Source organism: Rhinoderma darwinii, chromosome 4, assembly GCF_050947455.1.
Source record: "Rhinoderma darwinii isolate aRhiDar2 chromosome 4, aRhiDar2.hap1, whole genome shotgun sequence".
NCBI lineage: Eukaryota > Metazoa > Chordata > Amphibia > Anura > Rhinodermatidae > Rhinoderma > Rhinoderma darwinii.
The window spans coordinates 29,715,913-29,734,327 of NC_134690.1; the positions used below are offsets into that span (position 1 = coordinate 29,715,913).

The following is an 18,415-nucleotide window of genomic DNA, read 5'->3' on the forward strand; positions in this document are numbered from 1 at the left end:
GTATAGAGGAGCTGTCAGCTCTCCTGCGTGGTCTAGTATAGAGGAGCTGTCAGCTCTCCTGCGTGGTCTAGTATAGAGGAGCTGTCAGCTCTCCTGCGTGGTCTAGTATAGAGGATCTGTCAGCTCTCCTGCGTGGTCTAGTATAGAGGATCTGTCAGCTCTCCTGCGTGGTCTAGTATAGAGGATCTGTCAGCTCTCCTGCGTGGTCTAGTATAGAGGATCTGTCAGCTCTCCTGCGTGGTCTAGTATAGAGGATCTGTCAGCTCTCCTGCGTGGTCTAGTATAGAGGATCTGTCAGCTCTCCTGCGTGGTCTAGTATAGAGGATCTGTCAGCTCTCCTGCGTGGTCTAGTATAGAGGATCTGTCAGCTCTCCTGCGTGGTCTAGTATAGAGGATCTGTCAGCTCTCCTGCGTGGTCTAGTATAGAGGATCTGTCAGCTCTCCTGCGTGGTCTAGTATAGAGGATCTGTCAGCTCTCCTGCGTGGTCTAGTATAGAGGATCTGTCAGCTCTCCTGCGTGGTCTAGTATAGAGGATCTGTCAGCTCTCCTGCGTGGTCTAGTATAGAGGATCTGTCAGCTCTCCTGCGTGGTCTAGTATAGAGGATCTGTCAGCTCTCCTGCGTGGTCTAGTATAGAGGATCTGTCAGCTCTCCTGCGTGGTCTAGTATAGAGGATCTGTCAGCTCTCCTGCGTGGTGTAGTATAGAGGATCTGTCAGCTCTCCTGCGTGGTGTAGTATAGAGGAGCTGTCAGCTCTCCTGCGTGGTGTAGTATAGAGGAGCTGTCAGCTCTCCTGCGTGGTGTAGTATAGAGGAGCTGTCAGCTCTCCTGCGTGGTGTAGTATAGAGGAGCTGTCAGCTCTCCTGCGTGGTGTAGTATAGAGGAGCTGTCAGCTCTCCTGCGTGGTGTAGTATAGAGGAGCTGTCAGCTCTCCTGCGTGGTGTAGTATAGAGGAGCTGTCAGCTCTCCTGCGTGGTGTAGTATAGAGGAGCTGTCAGCTCTCCTGCGTGGTGTAGTATAGAGGAGCTGTCAGCTCTCCTGCGTGGTGTAGTATAGAGGAGCTGTCAGCTCTCTTGCGTGGTGTAGTATAGAGGAGCTGTCAGCTCTCCTGTGCGGTGTAGTATAGAGGATCGGTCAGCTCCCCTGTGCGGTGTAGTATAGAGGATCGGTCAGCTCCCCTGTGTGGTGTAGTATAGAGGAACTGTCAGCTCTCCTGTGTGGTGTAGTATAGAGGGGATGTCAGCGCTCCTGTGTGGTGTAGTATAGAGGATCTGTCAGCTCTCCTGTGTGGTGTAGTATAGAGGGGATGTCAGCGCTCCTGTGTGGTGTAGTATAGAGGATCTGTCAGCTCTCTCTTGTGTGGTGTAGTATAGAGGATCTGTCAGCTCTCCTGTGTAGTATAGAGGATCTGTCAGCTCTCCTGTGTGCTGTAGTATAGAGGATCTGTCAGCTCTCCTGTGTGCTGTAGTATAGGGGACCTGTCAGCTCTCCTGTGTGGTATAGTATAGAGGATCTGTCAGTTCTCCTGTGTGGTGTAGTATAGAGGATCTGTCAGCTCTCCTGTGTGGTGTAGTATAGAGGACCTGTCAGCTCTCCTGTGTGGTGTAGTATAGAGGAGCTGTCATTACTCCTGTGTGGTGTAGTATAGAGGATATGTCAGCTCTCCTGTGTGGTGTAGTATAGAGGGGATGTCAGCGCTCCTGTGTGGTGTAGTATAGAGGAGCTGTTAGCTCTCCTGTGTGGTGTAGTATAGAGGAGCTGTCAGCGCTCCTGTGTGGTGTAGTATAGAGGATCTGTCAGCGCTCCTGTGTGGTGTAGTATAGAGGAGCTGTCAGCTCCTGTGTGGTGTAGTATAGAGGAGCTGTCAGCGCTCCTGTGTGGTGTAGTATAGAGGAGCTGTCAGCGCTCCTGTGTGGTGTAGTATAGAGGAGCTGTCAGCTCCTGTGTTGTGTAGTATAGAGGATCTGTCAGCGCTCCTGTGTGGTGTAGTATAGAGGAGCTGTCAGCGCTCCTGTGTGGTGTAGTATAGAGGAGCTGTCAGCGCTCCTGTGTGGTGTAGTATAGAGGAGCGGTTATCTCTCCTGTGTGGTGTAGTATAAAGGGCACCTGCATCTTATATGAAAATCCTGTATAATAACGGAGGTGGTGCAGATTGTGCCGTTGGCTGTGAGACCGCTGTGGCCTGGCGGGGAGAGGACAGATAAGGTGCGAAGGTTAATGTTTGCCTGTGATTATTGTGATTGGTCCAGGTAAAGCGATGACTTGTTAGCTCAGGAATTGTGACTATTTTGACCATTGGAATATCCAGGCGATTCATGATACGGTGTTGAATTATTAGACAGTCCACGAGGCTGCGGGGAATGAGTATAACGCACATCACAACAGACTCAATTGTGACTATACAGGAATGCTTGACACGGATCACTGCAGAAGCCGGATATCACTGAGAAGAAAACAAGCGTAAACCCCAACATAAATTACCGCGACTCATCCATCTCACACAGCAGAGATAACCAGGACTGGCACAGGGGTCGTGTCAGCGGCATCTGGATACTGCAAAGATCAAGTAACAGAGCCAAAGAAAACCAGGGCTTGTCCTGACAGCAACATCCACCCACTTATCCAGCAGCAGCTGCTCCGCTTGCAGTACAAAAAACGGAGGTTACCGATTCCAAAAATAAAGCTTTAAGTGCATCTCTGAACAGCGGCCGACAGAAGACGAGGACGTGCCATCAAGGACGTAAAAAGATGGAGACTGATCTACTTGGAGAAAGATGGATCTCTGCTCCGTCAATTTTTTTATTCTGCAAAACCATTTACGTTCCTAAAGGTCTTTCCCCCGTAACAGATCCAGAGATATCTCGCCTGAGACACAGATAAGGCAGAAATGCTTAAGCTGGGAATACCCCTTTAAGCTGGCCAGTCATTAGCGATTTCAGACGACCGTTTTCTGTATGACCTGTCGCTCATGGTTGATCTGTGAAGGTTGTTGTCTTGGACGACAAATCCATAAGTTAAAACCACCAATTGAGATCGATCTCTGTTTTGATTTACATCCTGGTCTGGGCTTATATTGACGGGATATCGATCTGTCGTTTGCATGACGGAGATCAACTTTTACACAGATATCCGCCTTCGATCGGCGTCATGCTCCGTCGTGTCGCGTAAAGGCGTCAACAGTCGACAAAAAAAGATGATCTAAAAATCTGCCTTTTTAGCCGCGAAAATCTCTAGTTTTGGAACGGGTTGTCAATGGTATAAACATATTTTAATGGTGCCGTTAGATTCGGGCACTCTTGACAGCCAGTGATTATTGCTACATCCATAGGGTTAAAACCAGGTTGACTAGCTTGGAAAAGACAACCTAACCAAAAACCTCGCACCATAGAAATGGCATGTAGTGGGGTCCCCTATAGCAATAGAACCTAACAACGAACCAGATGGGACATATCCCTTAAGAAAATATTGTACTCAATATAAAAAGCACAAAGAATATCTTTATTAAATATAATGACAAAATAACACAGTAATAGAAAAAGAGAGATAATACAGCATATACGGAGACATATACAGCAGGGTCAGATAGAAAAGACCATGACCAACAGAATCAACCATATACTAATGATCACTCACACGCTCAAATAATATCCAATAATAACACAAGCCCAGGGGTGTGTAATATAAATCCCACATGTAGCAAATAGAAATGAGAAGGTGGCCTGTACAATATCAGAACCTATACAAAAAGGGGAGGGCAGGATAACATGTGGCAGCATGCATATAATGATAATACGTCAGAGCCAGCACAAAAAGGGTGCAGCTAAATCGATATGTATACAATAATACGTATAAAGACAGCGCAGTATAACTAAATAGATATATATATACTGCTAGATAGGAGTCAGCACAAGAAAAGAGTGTAGCTATTGACGTATATCAAGCGATAGTGTAGCTCAGATAGCTATAGAAAAATGCAGCTGCCATAGTTTAGACAATATAGCCCAAAAGTCAGTATAGGTTTAGCAAAAGCACATACACATACCCTGAGACATGTTGAAAGAGCGTGGAGGATCAGAAGATCTGGGTGAACAAGCGCCTCGACGCGCGTTTCGCCCGATAGACCGGCTTCGTCAGGAGGCTAATTTAAAATGGTATTCCAGGGTTATAAATAGAGGACATAAAGTTAGGCTCACCTGTGATGAGCGCAAATCGGCGCTCAGAACACACGCCCAGTGACGCCCACATCACGGGACGCGCTGCGCGTCAGATGGAAAGGACGCCGCATGATGAAAGATCACCATAGCGACGTAAGACGCTAAGCGGCACTCCCGGATGTAGGCCACGGTCTATCGGGCGAAACGCGCGTCGAGGCGCTTGTTCACCCAGATCTTCTGATCCTCCACGCTCTTTCAACATGTCTCAGGGTATGTGTATGTGCTTTTGCTAAACCTATACTGACTTTTGGGCTATATTGTCTAAACTATGGCAGCTGCATTTTTCTATAGCTATCTGAGCTACACTATCGCTTGATATACGTCAATAGCTACACTCTTTTCTTGTGCTGACTCCTATCTAGCAGTATATATATATCTATTTAGTTATACTGCGCTGTCTTTATACGTATTATTGTATACATATCGATTTAGCTGCACCTTTTCTGTGCTGGCTCTGACGTATTATCATTATATGCATGCTGCCACATGTTATCCTGCCCTCTCCGTTTTGTACAGGTTCTGATATTGTACAGGCCACCTTCTCATTTCTATTTGCTACATGTGGGATTTATATTACACACCCCTGGGCTTGTGTTATTATTGGATATTATTTGAGCGTGTGAGTGATCATTAGTATATGGTTGATTCTGTTGGTCATGGTCTTTTCTATCTGACCCTGCTGTATATGTCTCCGTATATGCTGTATTATCTCTCTTTTTCTATGACTAGCTTGGAAAAACCTGCAATAGATTGCCAGTCCAATGCCAGAAGCCAATAGATGAGGGTCTTGCTGCTGGAAGCCCCCAATCCCATACGATTTAAGACTCGTGCACACGGCCATATTACAGATCCGTGTTGTATAGATCAGTAGTGCACAATAGCCGAGGCCATTATCAACAATTAGGCTGGATTCACACGAGCATGTTCGGTCCGTAAAGGACGGAATGTATTTTGGCCACAAGTCCCGGACCGAACACACTGCAGGGAGCTGGGCTCCTAGCATCATAGTTCTGTATGACGCTACGAGTCCCTGCCTTGCTGCGGGACAACCGTCCCGTACTGTAATCGTGTTTTCAGTAGGGGACAGTAGTTCCACGGAGAGGCAGGGACTCCTAGCGTCGTACATAACTATGATGCTAGGAGCCCGGCTCCCTGCAGTGTGTTCGGTCCGGGACTTGCGGCCGGAATACGTTCCGTCCATTACGGACCGAACATGCTCGTGTGAACCCAGCCTTACTTGACAACTCTTGATATTATAACCTCCTGCCTGATCATTTCAGCCACTAGACGATTCTGACCTTGACATGCGCAGTCATAACCAGGTTCATTGCTCTACAGATTTTGGTCTGTCGGATCTTTGTTTCCGCTGATCGTTCTACCCCTTATACTTGTGTTCCTTCTCTAGAACTTCAGACAGTGTGATTTAGTCAAGCCTGGAATCAATGTCAATTAGATGAGCAATTTTAAGAATTGCAGATCATTAACTGCACGAGGAAGAGTCACGATAAGAGATATCAAGACAACGTCGCCCATTATGTGGCTTCAGTAAAAGCCACAAGAAAAAACAAAGTCTTCTAAATCTATAATAGGACGGAGTTGCTTTTAATTGGTTTATACTCCTTTATTCTTTGTACAGGAACCCGAGTCCAACGACGCAATAGTTACAATCCATCACGTCCAACTACAGATGACCATTCAAAAACAATCATTCTATTAAGAACGTTTGGCCACGGCCCAATACTATGATGTTTGCTCTGGCCAAACATGCAATAGAGTTGGGAAAATAAGCGGCATAGAGAACGCTCTGGAACGGCTTCTCCTGGGAAAATACATCCTCTTCTAGGTCTTCTCCATCCCGGTAGAAAATGTTGGTGCTTTATAAATAAAATTAAACATCTCGTGTATTGAATGTTATTTTTAGAAATTTGTCGTCAATCAGTAAAAGAGAAATAATGGGTCTTTTTTTTTATTTTTTATGTAGTCCCATTTTTTGGGAATTTTTTATTTTTCGGGATGACCATATTGGAGGCACACACTTCCTTCCTGTAGTGTCTGTATAGACAGTGCAGCAGGGTGAGTTTACTTTATGGTAGCTGCAACATATTGGGAGTCATTAGTCACAGAAATGTCATACAAAATTAGTCTCCAGGAAGTGATGGAGTACAGCCCCACCCCCAGCGACTGGGGAGCTACATCCAGAGCCCCTTTTCTGTGGGTCATGTATAATGTGACTACCCTGCCTTATCTAGGACTCCAGCAGTACAATAGAGCGATCCTTAACAGACATGTTCTCTAAAGATAATGAGGTGGGTGACTCTGTTCATCATGCCCCAATCTATACAGCAAAGCGGACAAGTGAGCTGTAGAAAACAGGAAGCATTAGCTTATTGTGACTGCTCTATTGGCCAGGGTAAAAACTGGAATTAAAAAAAATAAAAATGATGTAGATCACATCTACCAGACATTTACGGCATATTCTGTGGAATAACAAATTAATCATTAGTTGATTCAAGTGTATGGGTCTCAAAGTTGCATTCAGGTCAGTTCCACACAGCAAAGCAGTGGTCTTGAGGCCCCTTTATACGGGCCAATGATTGGGCAAACGAGCATTCATTCATATGAGCGCTCGTTCTCGATAATTGCCCTGTGTATACAGAGCAACGAACAGCCGATGGACGCGCGCTCGTCAGCTGATTGCTTGTTTAGTGTGCAATAAATATTATCGTTGTTAGCAGCACATCTCCCTGTGTAAACAAGGAGACGCACTGCCAACATGAGAAAAATATACGGGCACGAGCGATCGGAGGAACGATCGCTCGTCCCCATACACAGCCAATCATTTCTCCTTGTGAAGGACCAAACGAGCGCCGATCAACGAGCCTGCAGTTTTCACGGCCCATATTGAGCCGTGTTTTAGGACCTGTAGTCTTACAATGTACCGAGAATTAGTGTCTAGAAGGACGACATAATCTGCTTCAGTTTTTAAATCACATAAAAAAAAAGAAAAAAGTTTACCAATAATCAGTTCAGCCGTGCGTCATGCCACAATACAAAGCAACGGAAACAATAAAAAGTCAAAGAAATACTTGAATACAAACCATCAGCGAGATTGTTAGGCCTCATTCACACGACAGGGTTTCCCGGCCGGGTGCCGGCCGTTCATAAATAGGCCGGCACCCGGCTGCATTAGGAATAATAGACCCCTACTGGGGCTATTCACACGACCGATTTTTTGACGGCCGGGAAAACCGGCCGTCAAAAAATAGGACATGCTCTATTTTCGGCCGGGTACCCGGCCCCGATAGAAGTCTATGGGGCCGGGTAATACACGGCCATCACCGGAATGTGTCCCGAGGGATGGCCGAGTTTTCCGTCGCTTGCGCTCTATCTCCTCCTCCTCACAGCGCAGAGTGCATGTGAGGGGGAGGAGTTGATGCCATTCGGACGAATGGCTACGCTGGAGATACTGTGTGGCAGGGCCGGGGTGTACAGCAGGTGGAAGGGAGCACTGCGCTGGCTCCCTTCCCCTGCTTGTTTTAAAAGCGCCCTGGCCCGGCGACACCATACATGGCGCCGCTAGCAGCTGCGGCTGCTACTACTGTAGCGACGCCACTATAGCAGAGCGGGGAGGTATCTCCCCGCTCTGCTATGTGCTAGCCCCACTTTAGCTCCTTGAAGGAGCGGAATCCCCGTGTTTTCGGGGATTCCGCTCCTGGACAGAGCGCTTGATGTCTCTGTCCATATCTGGGCAGTGACATCAGGGGAAACTCCTGAAGTGGAATCCCCGAACACATGGGGATTCCCCTTCAGGAGTTGCCGCTGATGTCACTGTCCAGATCTGCCCGGCCCGGAACGGATGCAAAACTTTATGCAAAGCGGCCGGCCAAAATGGCCGATTTTACCGGCCGACACTCGGGCTCGGGCGGGACCCTGTCGTGTGAATCCCGCCTTAGTTTCCAGGAATGCCAACAGCACAAGAGACCATATAAAACATACAATATTTAGTCTATAAAAATAATGACACGTTACACAGTAACGACTCATCTGGATGGAACGTCGTGACATGAGCATCACGTATCTAAACTCTCCAGAAGAACAAAAGTCCTCGCTATCCATAGCGACCAATCACGAAAAAAAAAAATTACCGGAAAAAAAAAAGTAACATAACCAAATGTTCATACTTCGGATTTACTAGTATATGGCCAATTCTACTTTTAGGTTGGAATCCCATATGTCCGCCTCTGCACACCATTAACCTCCATTTTGGCGCCGTCTTTAGTTCCTGGATGAAGACGTTCTACAACATGACAGATCTGCGGATTACACACACCGACAGACTATAGGGATTAGCCGTGTGTTCTAGGATTACAATAAGCCATAAACAATATTTTGCGCTCTATGCGGTTTGCAGACATGAAACGTGTACAAAGGAAAGGTGACGGGGACCTTCATAGTAACGGCTCATACAAGATATCACAGTATAAACCAATTGGTACATGCAGGAGGAAGGTCTAATTAGTGTACATATGTTAATATGTACTACACGAATGCCTATATATAAAGGCTAGACCTCAATAAAGCCAAGTAAACCTTGGTGTATTGCCCTAAATAATTAATATAGAACCTATAAAGTGTAGGGCGCAATTAACACAAATATTTGAAAAAGAATGTATAAATTTTATTGAATGTAACAACATTAAAAGATAGGTCATACAGAGCATGAACAAAGAGACGTCTAACAATGCAGAGGACATACAAGGAACAGTAACTGACAATGTCATGGGTGGTATAACAAATTACGTCCAGGTTAAATTGGCATAATGCAGTCAATGATACAAAAAAACCTCTGTGGAAGAGAGACTGCAGGAAAATAGCTGCAAACAGCGCAAGTGTGACTGCAAATGCAGAGCTTACTGTTGAAATCCAATGTGTGGTCCACACAGTGCCTGAAGTGTATGACGCGTTTCGGCGCGTCGGGACTGACGTTCTCTCCTTGCAGAGGAATACAATGGGTATGTTATACTTTATATCTTCCAGGTTTTATCCTATTTGAACTTTTCTACATCATACACTTCAGGCACTGTGTGGACCACACATTGGATTTCAACAATGTCAGTTACTGTTCCTTGTATGTCCTCTGCATTGTTAGACGTCTCTTTGTTCATGCTCTGTATGACCTATCTTTTAATGTTGTTACATTCAATAAAATTTATACATTCTTTTTCAAATATTTGTGTTAATTGCGCCCTACACTTTATAGGTTCTAAGATATCACAGTAGTAGAAGAAACACCATATGAAAGAATAAGTCTCCACAAAAAGCGGAGTCACTATGTAAATAATAGAATATATTACCCTCCAGAGCTGAATTCACAATTCATCATAGGGTATGTGCACACGATGAGAGGCTTTTACGTCTGAAAAGACAAGACTGTTTTCAGGAGAAAACAGCTGCCTCGTTTCACACGTAAAAGCTCCTCCTCGCATTATGCGAGGCGTCTCGGACGCTCGTAAATCTTGAGCTGCTCTTCATTGACTTCAATGAAGAACGGCTCAAATTACGTTGCAAAGTGTCCCGCACATAATGTATATAAGTGTCCCGCATATAATGTATATAAGTGTCCCGCATATAATGTATATAAGTGTCCCGCATATAATGTATATAAGTGTCCCGCATATAATGTATATAAGTGTCCCGCATATAATGTATATAAGTGTCCCGCATATAATGTATATAAGTGTCCCGCATATAATGTATATAAGTGTCCCGCATATAATGTATATAAGTGTCCCGCATATAATGTATATAAGTGTCCCGCATATAATGTATATAAGTGTCCCGCATATAATGTATATAAGTGTCCCGCATATAATGTATATAAGTGTCCCGCATATAATGTATATAAGTGTCCCGCATATAATGTATAGAAGTGTCCCGCATATAATGTATATAAGTGTCCCGCATATAATGTATAGAAGTGTCCCGCATATAATGTATATAAGTGTCCCGCATATAATGTATATAAGTGTCCCGCATATAATGTATATAAGTGTCCCGCATATAATGTATATAAGTGTCCCGCATATAATGTATAGAAGTGTCCTGCATATAATGTATAGAAGTGTCCCGCACATAATGTATAGAAGTGTCCCGCACATAATGTATAGAAGTGTCCCGCATATAATGTATATAAGTGTCCCGCATATAATGTATATAAGTGTCCCGCATATAATGTATATAAGTGTCCCGCATATAATGTATATAAGTGTCCCGCATATAATGTATATAAGTGCCCCGCATATAATGTATATAAGTGTCCCGCATATAATGTATATAAGTGTCCCGCATATAATGTATATAAGTGTCCCGCATATAATGTATATAAGTGTCCCACATATAATGTATATAAGTGTCCTGCATATAATGTATATAAGTGTCCCGCATATAATGTATACAAGTGTCCCGCATATAATGTATATAAGTGTCCCGCATATAATGTATATAAGTGTCCCGCATATAATGTATATAAGTGTCCCGCATATAATGTATATAAGTGTCCCGCATATAATGTATATAAGTGTCCCGCATATAATGTATATAAGTGTCCCGCATATAATGTATATAAGTGTCCCGCATATAATGTATAGAAGTGTCCCGCATATAATGTATATAAGTGTCCCGCATATAATGTATATAAGTGTCCCGCACATAATGTATATAAGTGTCCCGCATATAATGTATATAAGTGTCCCGCATATAATGTATATAAGTGTCCCGCATATAATGTATATAAGTGTCCCGCATATAATGTATATAAGTGTCCCGCATATAATGTATATAAGTGTCCCGCATATAATGTATATAAGTGTCCCGCATATAATGTATATAAGTGTCCCGCATATAATGTATATAAGTGTCCCGCATATAATGTATATAAGTGTCCCGCATATAATGTATATAAGTGTCCCGCATATAATGTATATAAGTGTCCCGCATATAATGTATATAAGTGTCCCGCATATAATGTATAGAAGTGTCCCGCATATAATGTATAGAAGTGTCCCGCATATAATGTATAGAAGTGTCCCGCATATAATGTATATAAGTGTCCCGCATATAATGTATAGAAGTGTCCCGCATATAATGTATATAAGTGTCCCGCATATAATGTATATAAGTGTCCCGCATATAATGTATATAAGTGTCCCGCATATAATGTATAGAAGTGTCCCGCACATAATGTATAGAAGTGTCCCGCACATAATGTATAGAAGTGTCCCGCATATAATGTATATAAGTGTCCCGCATATAATGTATATAAGTGTCCCGCATATAATGTATATAAGTGTCCCGCATATAATGTATATAAGTGTCCCGCATATAATGTATATAAGTGCCCCGCATATAATGTATATAAGTGTCCCGCATATAATGTATATAAGTGTCCCGCATATAATGTATATAAGTGTCCCACATATAATGTATATAAGTGTCCTGCATATAATGTATATAAGTGTCCCGCATATAATGTATACAAGTGTCCCGCATATAATGTATATAAGTGTCCCGCATATAATGTATATAAGTGTCCCGCATATAATGTATATAAGTGTCCCGCATATAATGTATATAAGTGTCCCGCATATAATGTATATAAGTGTCCTGCATATAATGTATATAAGTGTCCTGCATATAATGTATATAAGTGTCCTGCATATAATGTATATAAGTGTCCTGCATATAATGTATATAAGTGTCCTGCATATAATGTATATAAGTGTCCCGCATATAATGTATATAAGTGTCCTGCATATAATGTATATAAGTGTCCCGCATATAATGTATATAAGTGTCCCGCATATAATGTATATAAGTGTCCCGCATATAATGTATATAAGTGTCCCGCATATAATGTATATAAGTGTCCTGCATATAATGTATATAAGTGTCCTGCATATAATGTATATAAGTGTCCTGCATATAATGTATAGAAGTGTCCCGCATATAATGTATATAAGTGTCCCGCATATAATGTATATAAGTGTCCCGCATATAATGTATATAAGTGTCCTGCATATAATGTATATAAGTGTCCTGCATATAATGTATATAAGTGTCCCGCATATAATGTATATAAGTGTCCCGCATATAATGTATATAAGTGTCCCGCATATAATGTATATAAGTGTCCCGCATATAATGTATATAAGTGTCCTGCATATAATGTATATAAGTGTCCTGCATATAATGTATAGAAGTGTCCTGCATATAATGTATATAAGTGTCCTGCATATAATGTATATAAGTGTCCCGCATATAATGTATATAAGTGTCCCGCATATAATGTATATAAGTGTCCCGCATATAATGTATATAAGTGTCCCGCATATAATGTATATAAGTGTCCTGCATATAATGTATAAGTGTCCTGCATATAATGTATATAAGTGTCCTGCATATAATGTATATAAGTGTCCTGCATATAATGTATATAAGTGTCCTGCACTTCTTTTGACGAGGCTGTATTTTTACGCGTCGTCGTTTGACAGCTGTCAAACGACGACGCGTAAATAACAGGTCGTCTGCACAGTACGTCGGCAAACACATTCAAATGAATGGGCAGATGTTTGCCGACGTATTGGAGCCGTATTTTCAGACGTAAAACGAGGCATAATACGCCTCGTTTACGTCTGAAAATAGGTCGTGTGAACCCAGCCATAGAGAAGTCTCATCGTCCCAGAGATTGTATCCAGTACAAGGGCTTATTCAGACGAACGGGATATACGTCCGTGCAACGCGCGTGATTTTCACGCGGGTCGAAAGGACCTATATTAGTCTATGGGGCCGTGCAGACAGTTACGACATGTCCGTTCTTTCTGCGTTTTTTGCGCATCACGCACCCATTGAAGTCAATGGATGCGTGAAAACAACGCATGTCTCACGGAAGCACTTCCGTGGGACAAGCGTGGTTCGCGCAACAGCAGTGAAAAGGATGAATGAAAACAGAAAAGCACCACGTGCTTTTCTGTTTACAAACATCCAAATGGAGTGTCATAATGATGGCGGCTGCGCGAAAAGCACGCAGCCGCGCATCATATGGTGATGACACACGGAGCTGTCAATTGCCTTTTGCGTAGGCAAAACGCCACGTTTTTTGCATGGGCAAAAGACACACGCTTGTGTGAATCCGGCCTCACTCTCCTATCTCTGAGAAAAGAACTCATGAAGACACTGTGGGCGGCGTGTTGTGAAACATTTTCAGGCGTATGCCCCCCCCGGGTCTTAATGTATAGCCCACAGCCTCAAAACGCCCTTTAATAATGACTAGTGCACGACTGGTGAAAATACATAACGAAAAGTGCCCGTACAACGCCACCCGCGGCGCTCCCAGAACAGTGACCGCCACGGCGAACCCACAGGGACTGTACATCAGTGCCCGCCAGGGTGAACCCACAGGGACTGTACATCAGTGCCCGCCACGGTGAACCCACAGGGACTGTACATCAGTGCCCGCCAGGGTGAACCCACAGGGACTGTACATCAGTGCCCGCCAGGGTGAACCCACAGGGACTGTACATCAGTGCCCGCCAGGGTGAACCCACAGGGACTGTACATCAGTGCCCGCCACGGTGAACCCACAGGGACTGTACATCAGTGCCCGCCACGGTGAACCCACAGGGACTGTACATCAGTGCCCGCCACGGTGAACCCACAGGGACTGTACATCAGTGCCCGCCAGGGTGAACCCACAGGGACTGTACATCAGTGCCCGCCAGGGTGAACCCACAGGGACTGTACATCAGTGCCCGCCAGGGTGAACCCACAGGGACTGTACATCAGTGCCCGCCAGGGTGAACCCACAGGGACTGTACATCAGTGCCCGCCACGGTGAACCCACAGGGACTGTACATCAGTGCCCGCCACGGTGAACCCACAGGGACTGTACATCAGTGCCCGCCACGGTGAACCCACAGGGACTGTACATCAGTGCCCGCCACGGTGAACCCACAGGGACTGTACATCAGTGCCCGCCACGGTGAACCCACAGGGACTGTACATCAGTGCCCGCCACGGTGAACCCACAGGGACTGTACATCAGTGCCCGCCACGGTGAACCCACAGGGACTGTACATCAGTGCCCGCCACGGTGAACCCACAGGGACTGTACATCAGTGCCCGCCACGGTGAACCCACAGGGACTGTACATCAGTGCCAGCCACAGGGACTGTACATCAGTGCCAGCCACGGTGAACCCACAGGGACTGTACATCAGTGCCAGCCACGGTGAACCCACAGGGACTGTACATCAGTGCCAGCCACGGTGAACCCACAGGGACTGTACATCAGTGCCAGCCACGGTGCTTCTTCTCTAAACTCGGCCGTTGTTTCCCCTTTTCCGGTAGACTGGGCTCCTGCAATATCTCCACATCAGGGAGCCCCCGCTATGTCTTCATCCCGCATAGAATCTATACATTATTACAGTATATAACAGCTCTGTCTCAGGGTGTCGGCTGCGGGAGGGGGGTCACCTGAGGCGTTGTCATTATGTACACTGGCCTTGGTGACGTGTGTGACACTAAAGTACACCCTTCAGACCCGCCGTGGGTCATTTTATGGGACAATATCAATATTTACTCCCTGAAATCATCAGTAACTTGTGAGGCATGCAGCGCCTCCCACCTCAAATACATGACCAGAAATCAGCTCAGCGTCTTCCAGTGTTTCCAGGATGACATTACTAACTGGCACAATGCCACATGGATGTGACCAACCCATAGTGACCCGATTGGCTGCATGGCAGGAGTACATGGGACTGTAGAGGTCCACAACACCCTGGATACAACAATGACAGGCACGGAATCTCTACTGCTGCAGAACCTCTTGGCATAACCACTATTTACAATATATTTGACTAGCAGGAGCGTTTTTGTTTTTTTATCATCCACTGGAAAGCACAAAACAAAAATACAAGATGCTGCAGAACATCTTAAAGTCCTCATACACTGCTGCAGAGCCCCCTGTAATTTCCACATAATGAAGCAGAACCACTTAGAATTCTCATACACTGCTGCAGAACCTCTTGGAATTCTCATACACTGCTGCAGAACCTCTTATGATCAGAATAGACTGCTGCAGAACCTCTTGGAATAGCCATACCACATTGCAGTACATTGCTCCCGCTACTAATCCTTCAGAACACAATCTCATCAGCACAGATCTCTATAGTGTGATCCGCCCCAGTGATAAAGAGGTAGTGGAGCAGCTGCGGCTCCTCATTCTACACCTGCTCTGCCATGATCACACATCAGATACTGGAGCAGAGGCAGGGTGGGCTGGCCCTGCATGCCACACACAATGGAGGTACTTACTGCCAGTAGGCAGATGCCAGCAGCAGCAGATGTCCGGGTGCTGCAGCCCTCCCTCTCCCCGGTAGCCCCCATGGCCGCTCCGTGTCGGGGGGTTAGCTCATGCTCGTGGCAGGTCTCAGCAGAATCCTGACCAGGTACAGGAATGCCAGAGCTCCGGCAGGGCAGGCTGGCTGCGGGCAGGTACGCGGGGCTGGATGGCACATAGACTGGTGGCCATCTCTGAGCCGGAGCTGCCAGTCACCCGCTGTAAGGGCAGCAGAGGAATGAGCCGGCAGTGACAGGCAGCTGCGAGAAGGGGCAGGAGGCACCGCCCACCGTGACGTCACAATGAAACTGCCGCTGACCCAGCCCACGGTCGGGCTGCTGATGTCACCGCCCGGGTGTTTTACATTGTCCTCGTGTCCCCGTCACCTGCACTGTGATCTCTATAGAGGAAAGGATCTTCACCAGATCATCCACCCCCCAGTCACGGAAGAGCACCCCCCCCCCTTTAATAAAATAAAAAAATCCCATTGAAATGTCGCGTGACTGCATAATATCACCTGCGATTTTAATAGATTCCCCATAGGGAAAAAGCGAATATGATCAGCGATTGTCGAGATGAATCTAATGTTGAGTTTTGTATCGCGGTTGCATGAAATCCCATTAAGGGTCAGTTCACACGTTGTTTAAATACTGCGGTTTTTACACAACGGAATTAGTGGATGAGATTTTAAGAATTCTCACCCACACGCTGCATATGTGACATGCGCAGATCCCCCCCACCCCCACAAATTGACCTGCGGTGCGGTTTTGTTAAGCGTTTTTTTTTTAAGCCGCAGCATAGCAATCGTGGTTGTGGAATCGCTGGTAATTTGTTGCAGGTTTTCCCACATTGAATTCAGTAGGGAGGTCAAATCCGCAACAAAAAGTGTCAGAATTAGGGTATGTTCACACGGCAACGCAAAATACGTCTGAAATTACGGAGCTGTTTTCAGGCGAAAACAGCTCCTGAATTTCAGACGTTTTTACAAGTGCACGCGTTTTTCGCGGCGTCTTTTACGGACGTAATTGGAGCTGTTCTTCATTGAAGTCAATGAAAAACGGCTCCAATTACGTCCCAAGAAATGTCCTGCACTTCTTTGACGCAGGTGTAATTTTACGTCTTTTGACAGCGACGCGTAAAATGACAGCTCGTCTGAACAGAACATCGTAAAACCCATTGCAGGCAATGGGCAGATGTTTGCAGACGTATTGGAGCCGTCTTTTCAGGCGTAATTCGAGGCGTAAAACGTTTCCATTACGTCTGTAAATAGGTCGTGTGCTCATACCCTAGCAGTAATTATGCCGCAAAAATCGCAACTTTGAAAAAGAACCAGCCTTAGGCTATGTTCACACAGAGTTTTTTGAGGCAGATTTTCCTCTGCCTGCACGTCGATTTTCGCTGCGTTTTTCGCCCACGGCCATTGAGCGACGATGGCATAAAACGCCGCGAAATACACTTTCTCTGCCTCCCATTGATGTCAATGGGAGGTCAGAGGCGTAAACGCCCGAAGATAGGGCATGTTCCTTCTTTCTCCCGCAAGACGATTTTACCGCTCGCGGGAAAAAGACGTCTCCGTCTCCCATTGAAGTCAATGGGAGGCATTTTCGGGCCGTTTTTGACGAGTTTTGCGACGCGTTTCCGCGTCAAAAAAACTCAGTGTGAACAAAGCCATATACTTACCTCTGACGTTCTGCAGGTCAGCCTCTCGTGATGACATTTCATCCCATGTGACTGCTGCAGTCAATCACAGGCTGTAGCGGCGGTCACATGGGATAAAATGTCGTCCCGAGGCTGGCCTGCCGGCAGGACGGCTAATTCTGCAGTTTTTCGCAACGAACATTCCGGACGAAAAACTGCACCACAATTTGATGCGTTTTTTCGCCCAGATTTCTCTGCGGCCACCGGGGCTGATACGCTGTGTACTTTTACGCAGAGTATCCACCCTGTGTGAACTTAGCCTTAGGCCTCGTTTACACGTGCGTGATATACGTTCGTGCGACCCGCGTGCTTTTCACGCGTGTCGTACGCACCTATATTAGTCTATGGGGGCATGCAGACAGTCCGTGAGTTTTGCGCAGCGTGAGTCCGCTGAAAAAAACTCACGACATGTCCTATATTTGTGCGCTGTTCGCGCATCACGCACCCATTGAAGTCAATGGGTGCGTGAAAATCACGCAGGTCACACGGAAGCACTTCCATGCGAACAGCGTGATTCGCGCAACAGCTGTCAAACTCTGAATGTAAACAGAAAAGCACTACGTGCTTTTCTGTTTACAAACATCCAAACGGAGTGTCATAATGGCGCCTGCGCGAAAATCTCGCAGCCGCGCATCATACGCTGCTGACACACGGAGCTGTTAAGTGCATTTTGCGCACGCAAAACGCCGCGTTTTTTGCATGCACAAAATGCACACGCTCGTGTAAAACAGGCCTTATAGTATGACAGACAATGTGAGTGAATAGAATGTTTCCATTCATTGACAGTTAAGAGATCTTCCACTATGAGTTAGCCTCGGTTCACACCATGTCTGCGGTGCACGGCCATCGTATTATCCATGGAAAATCTCCCGACAATGTCGCCGACATCCCCATAGACTTGAATGGTGAAATGTATTCCAGAGGGGGGCCTTTTGACATTGGCCGGGACACTCAGAACGTCACCTGCCCGTCACGGTCCCTCAGCCGCCGCTGCACCGGATGCGCATTAGACTGTACTATCAATATAAGGGTAATGTATTTATTATTATTATTGCAGTCAATGGCAGATGTACGGAACTACGGACGTAGCGATTTCAAACAGTCCCACT

General features: G+C 45.6%; 1 protein-coding gene across 2 annotated transcripts in view; it reads right to left on the minus strand.

Annotated features, from left to right (window-relative positions):
* TNFRSF21 (TNF receptor superfamily member 21) overlaps positions 1-15,859 on the minus strand; it is an 89,429-nt gene extending 73,570 nt beyond the window's left edge. For both annotated transcript variants that reach the window (XM_075860966.1, XM_075860965.1), the window contains exon 1: positions 15,584-15,859. In XM_075860966.1, coding sequence (XP_075717081.1) covers positions 15,584-15,655 — 72 coding nt within the window. In that variant the 5' untranslated portion in view covers positions 15,656-15,859. The remainder of the gene's footprint in view (positions 1-15,583) is intronic.
* Between the last annotated feature and the right edge of the window lie 2,556 nt (positions 15,860-18,415).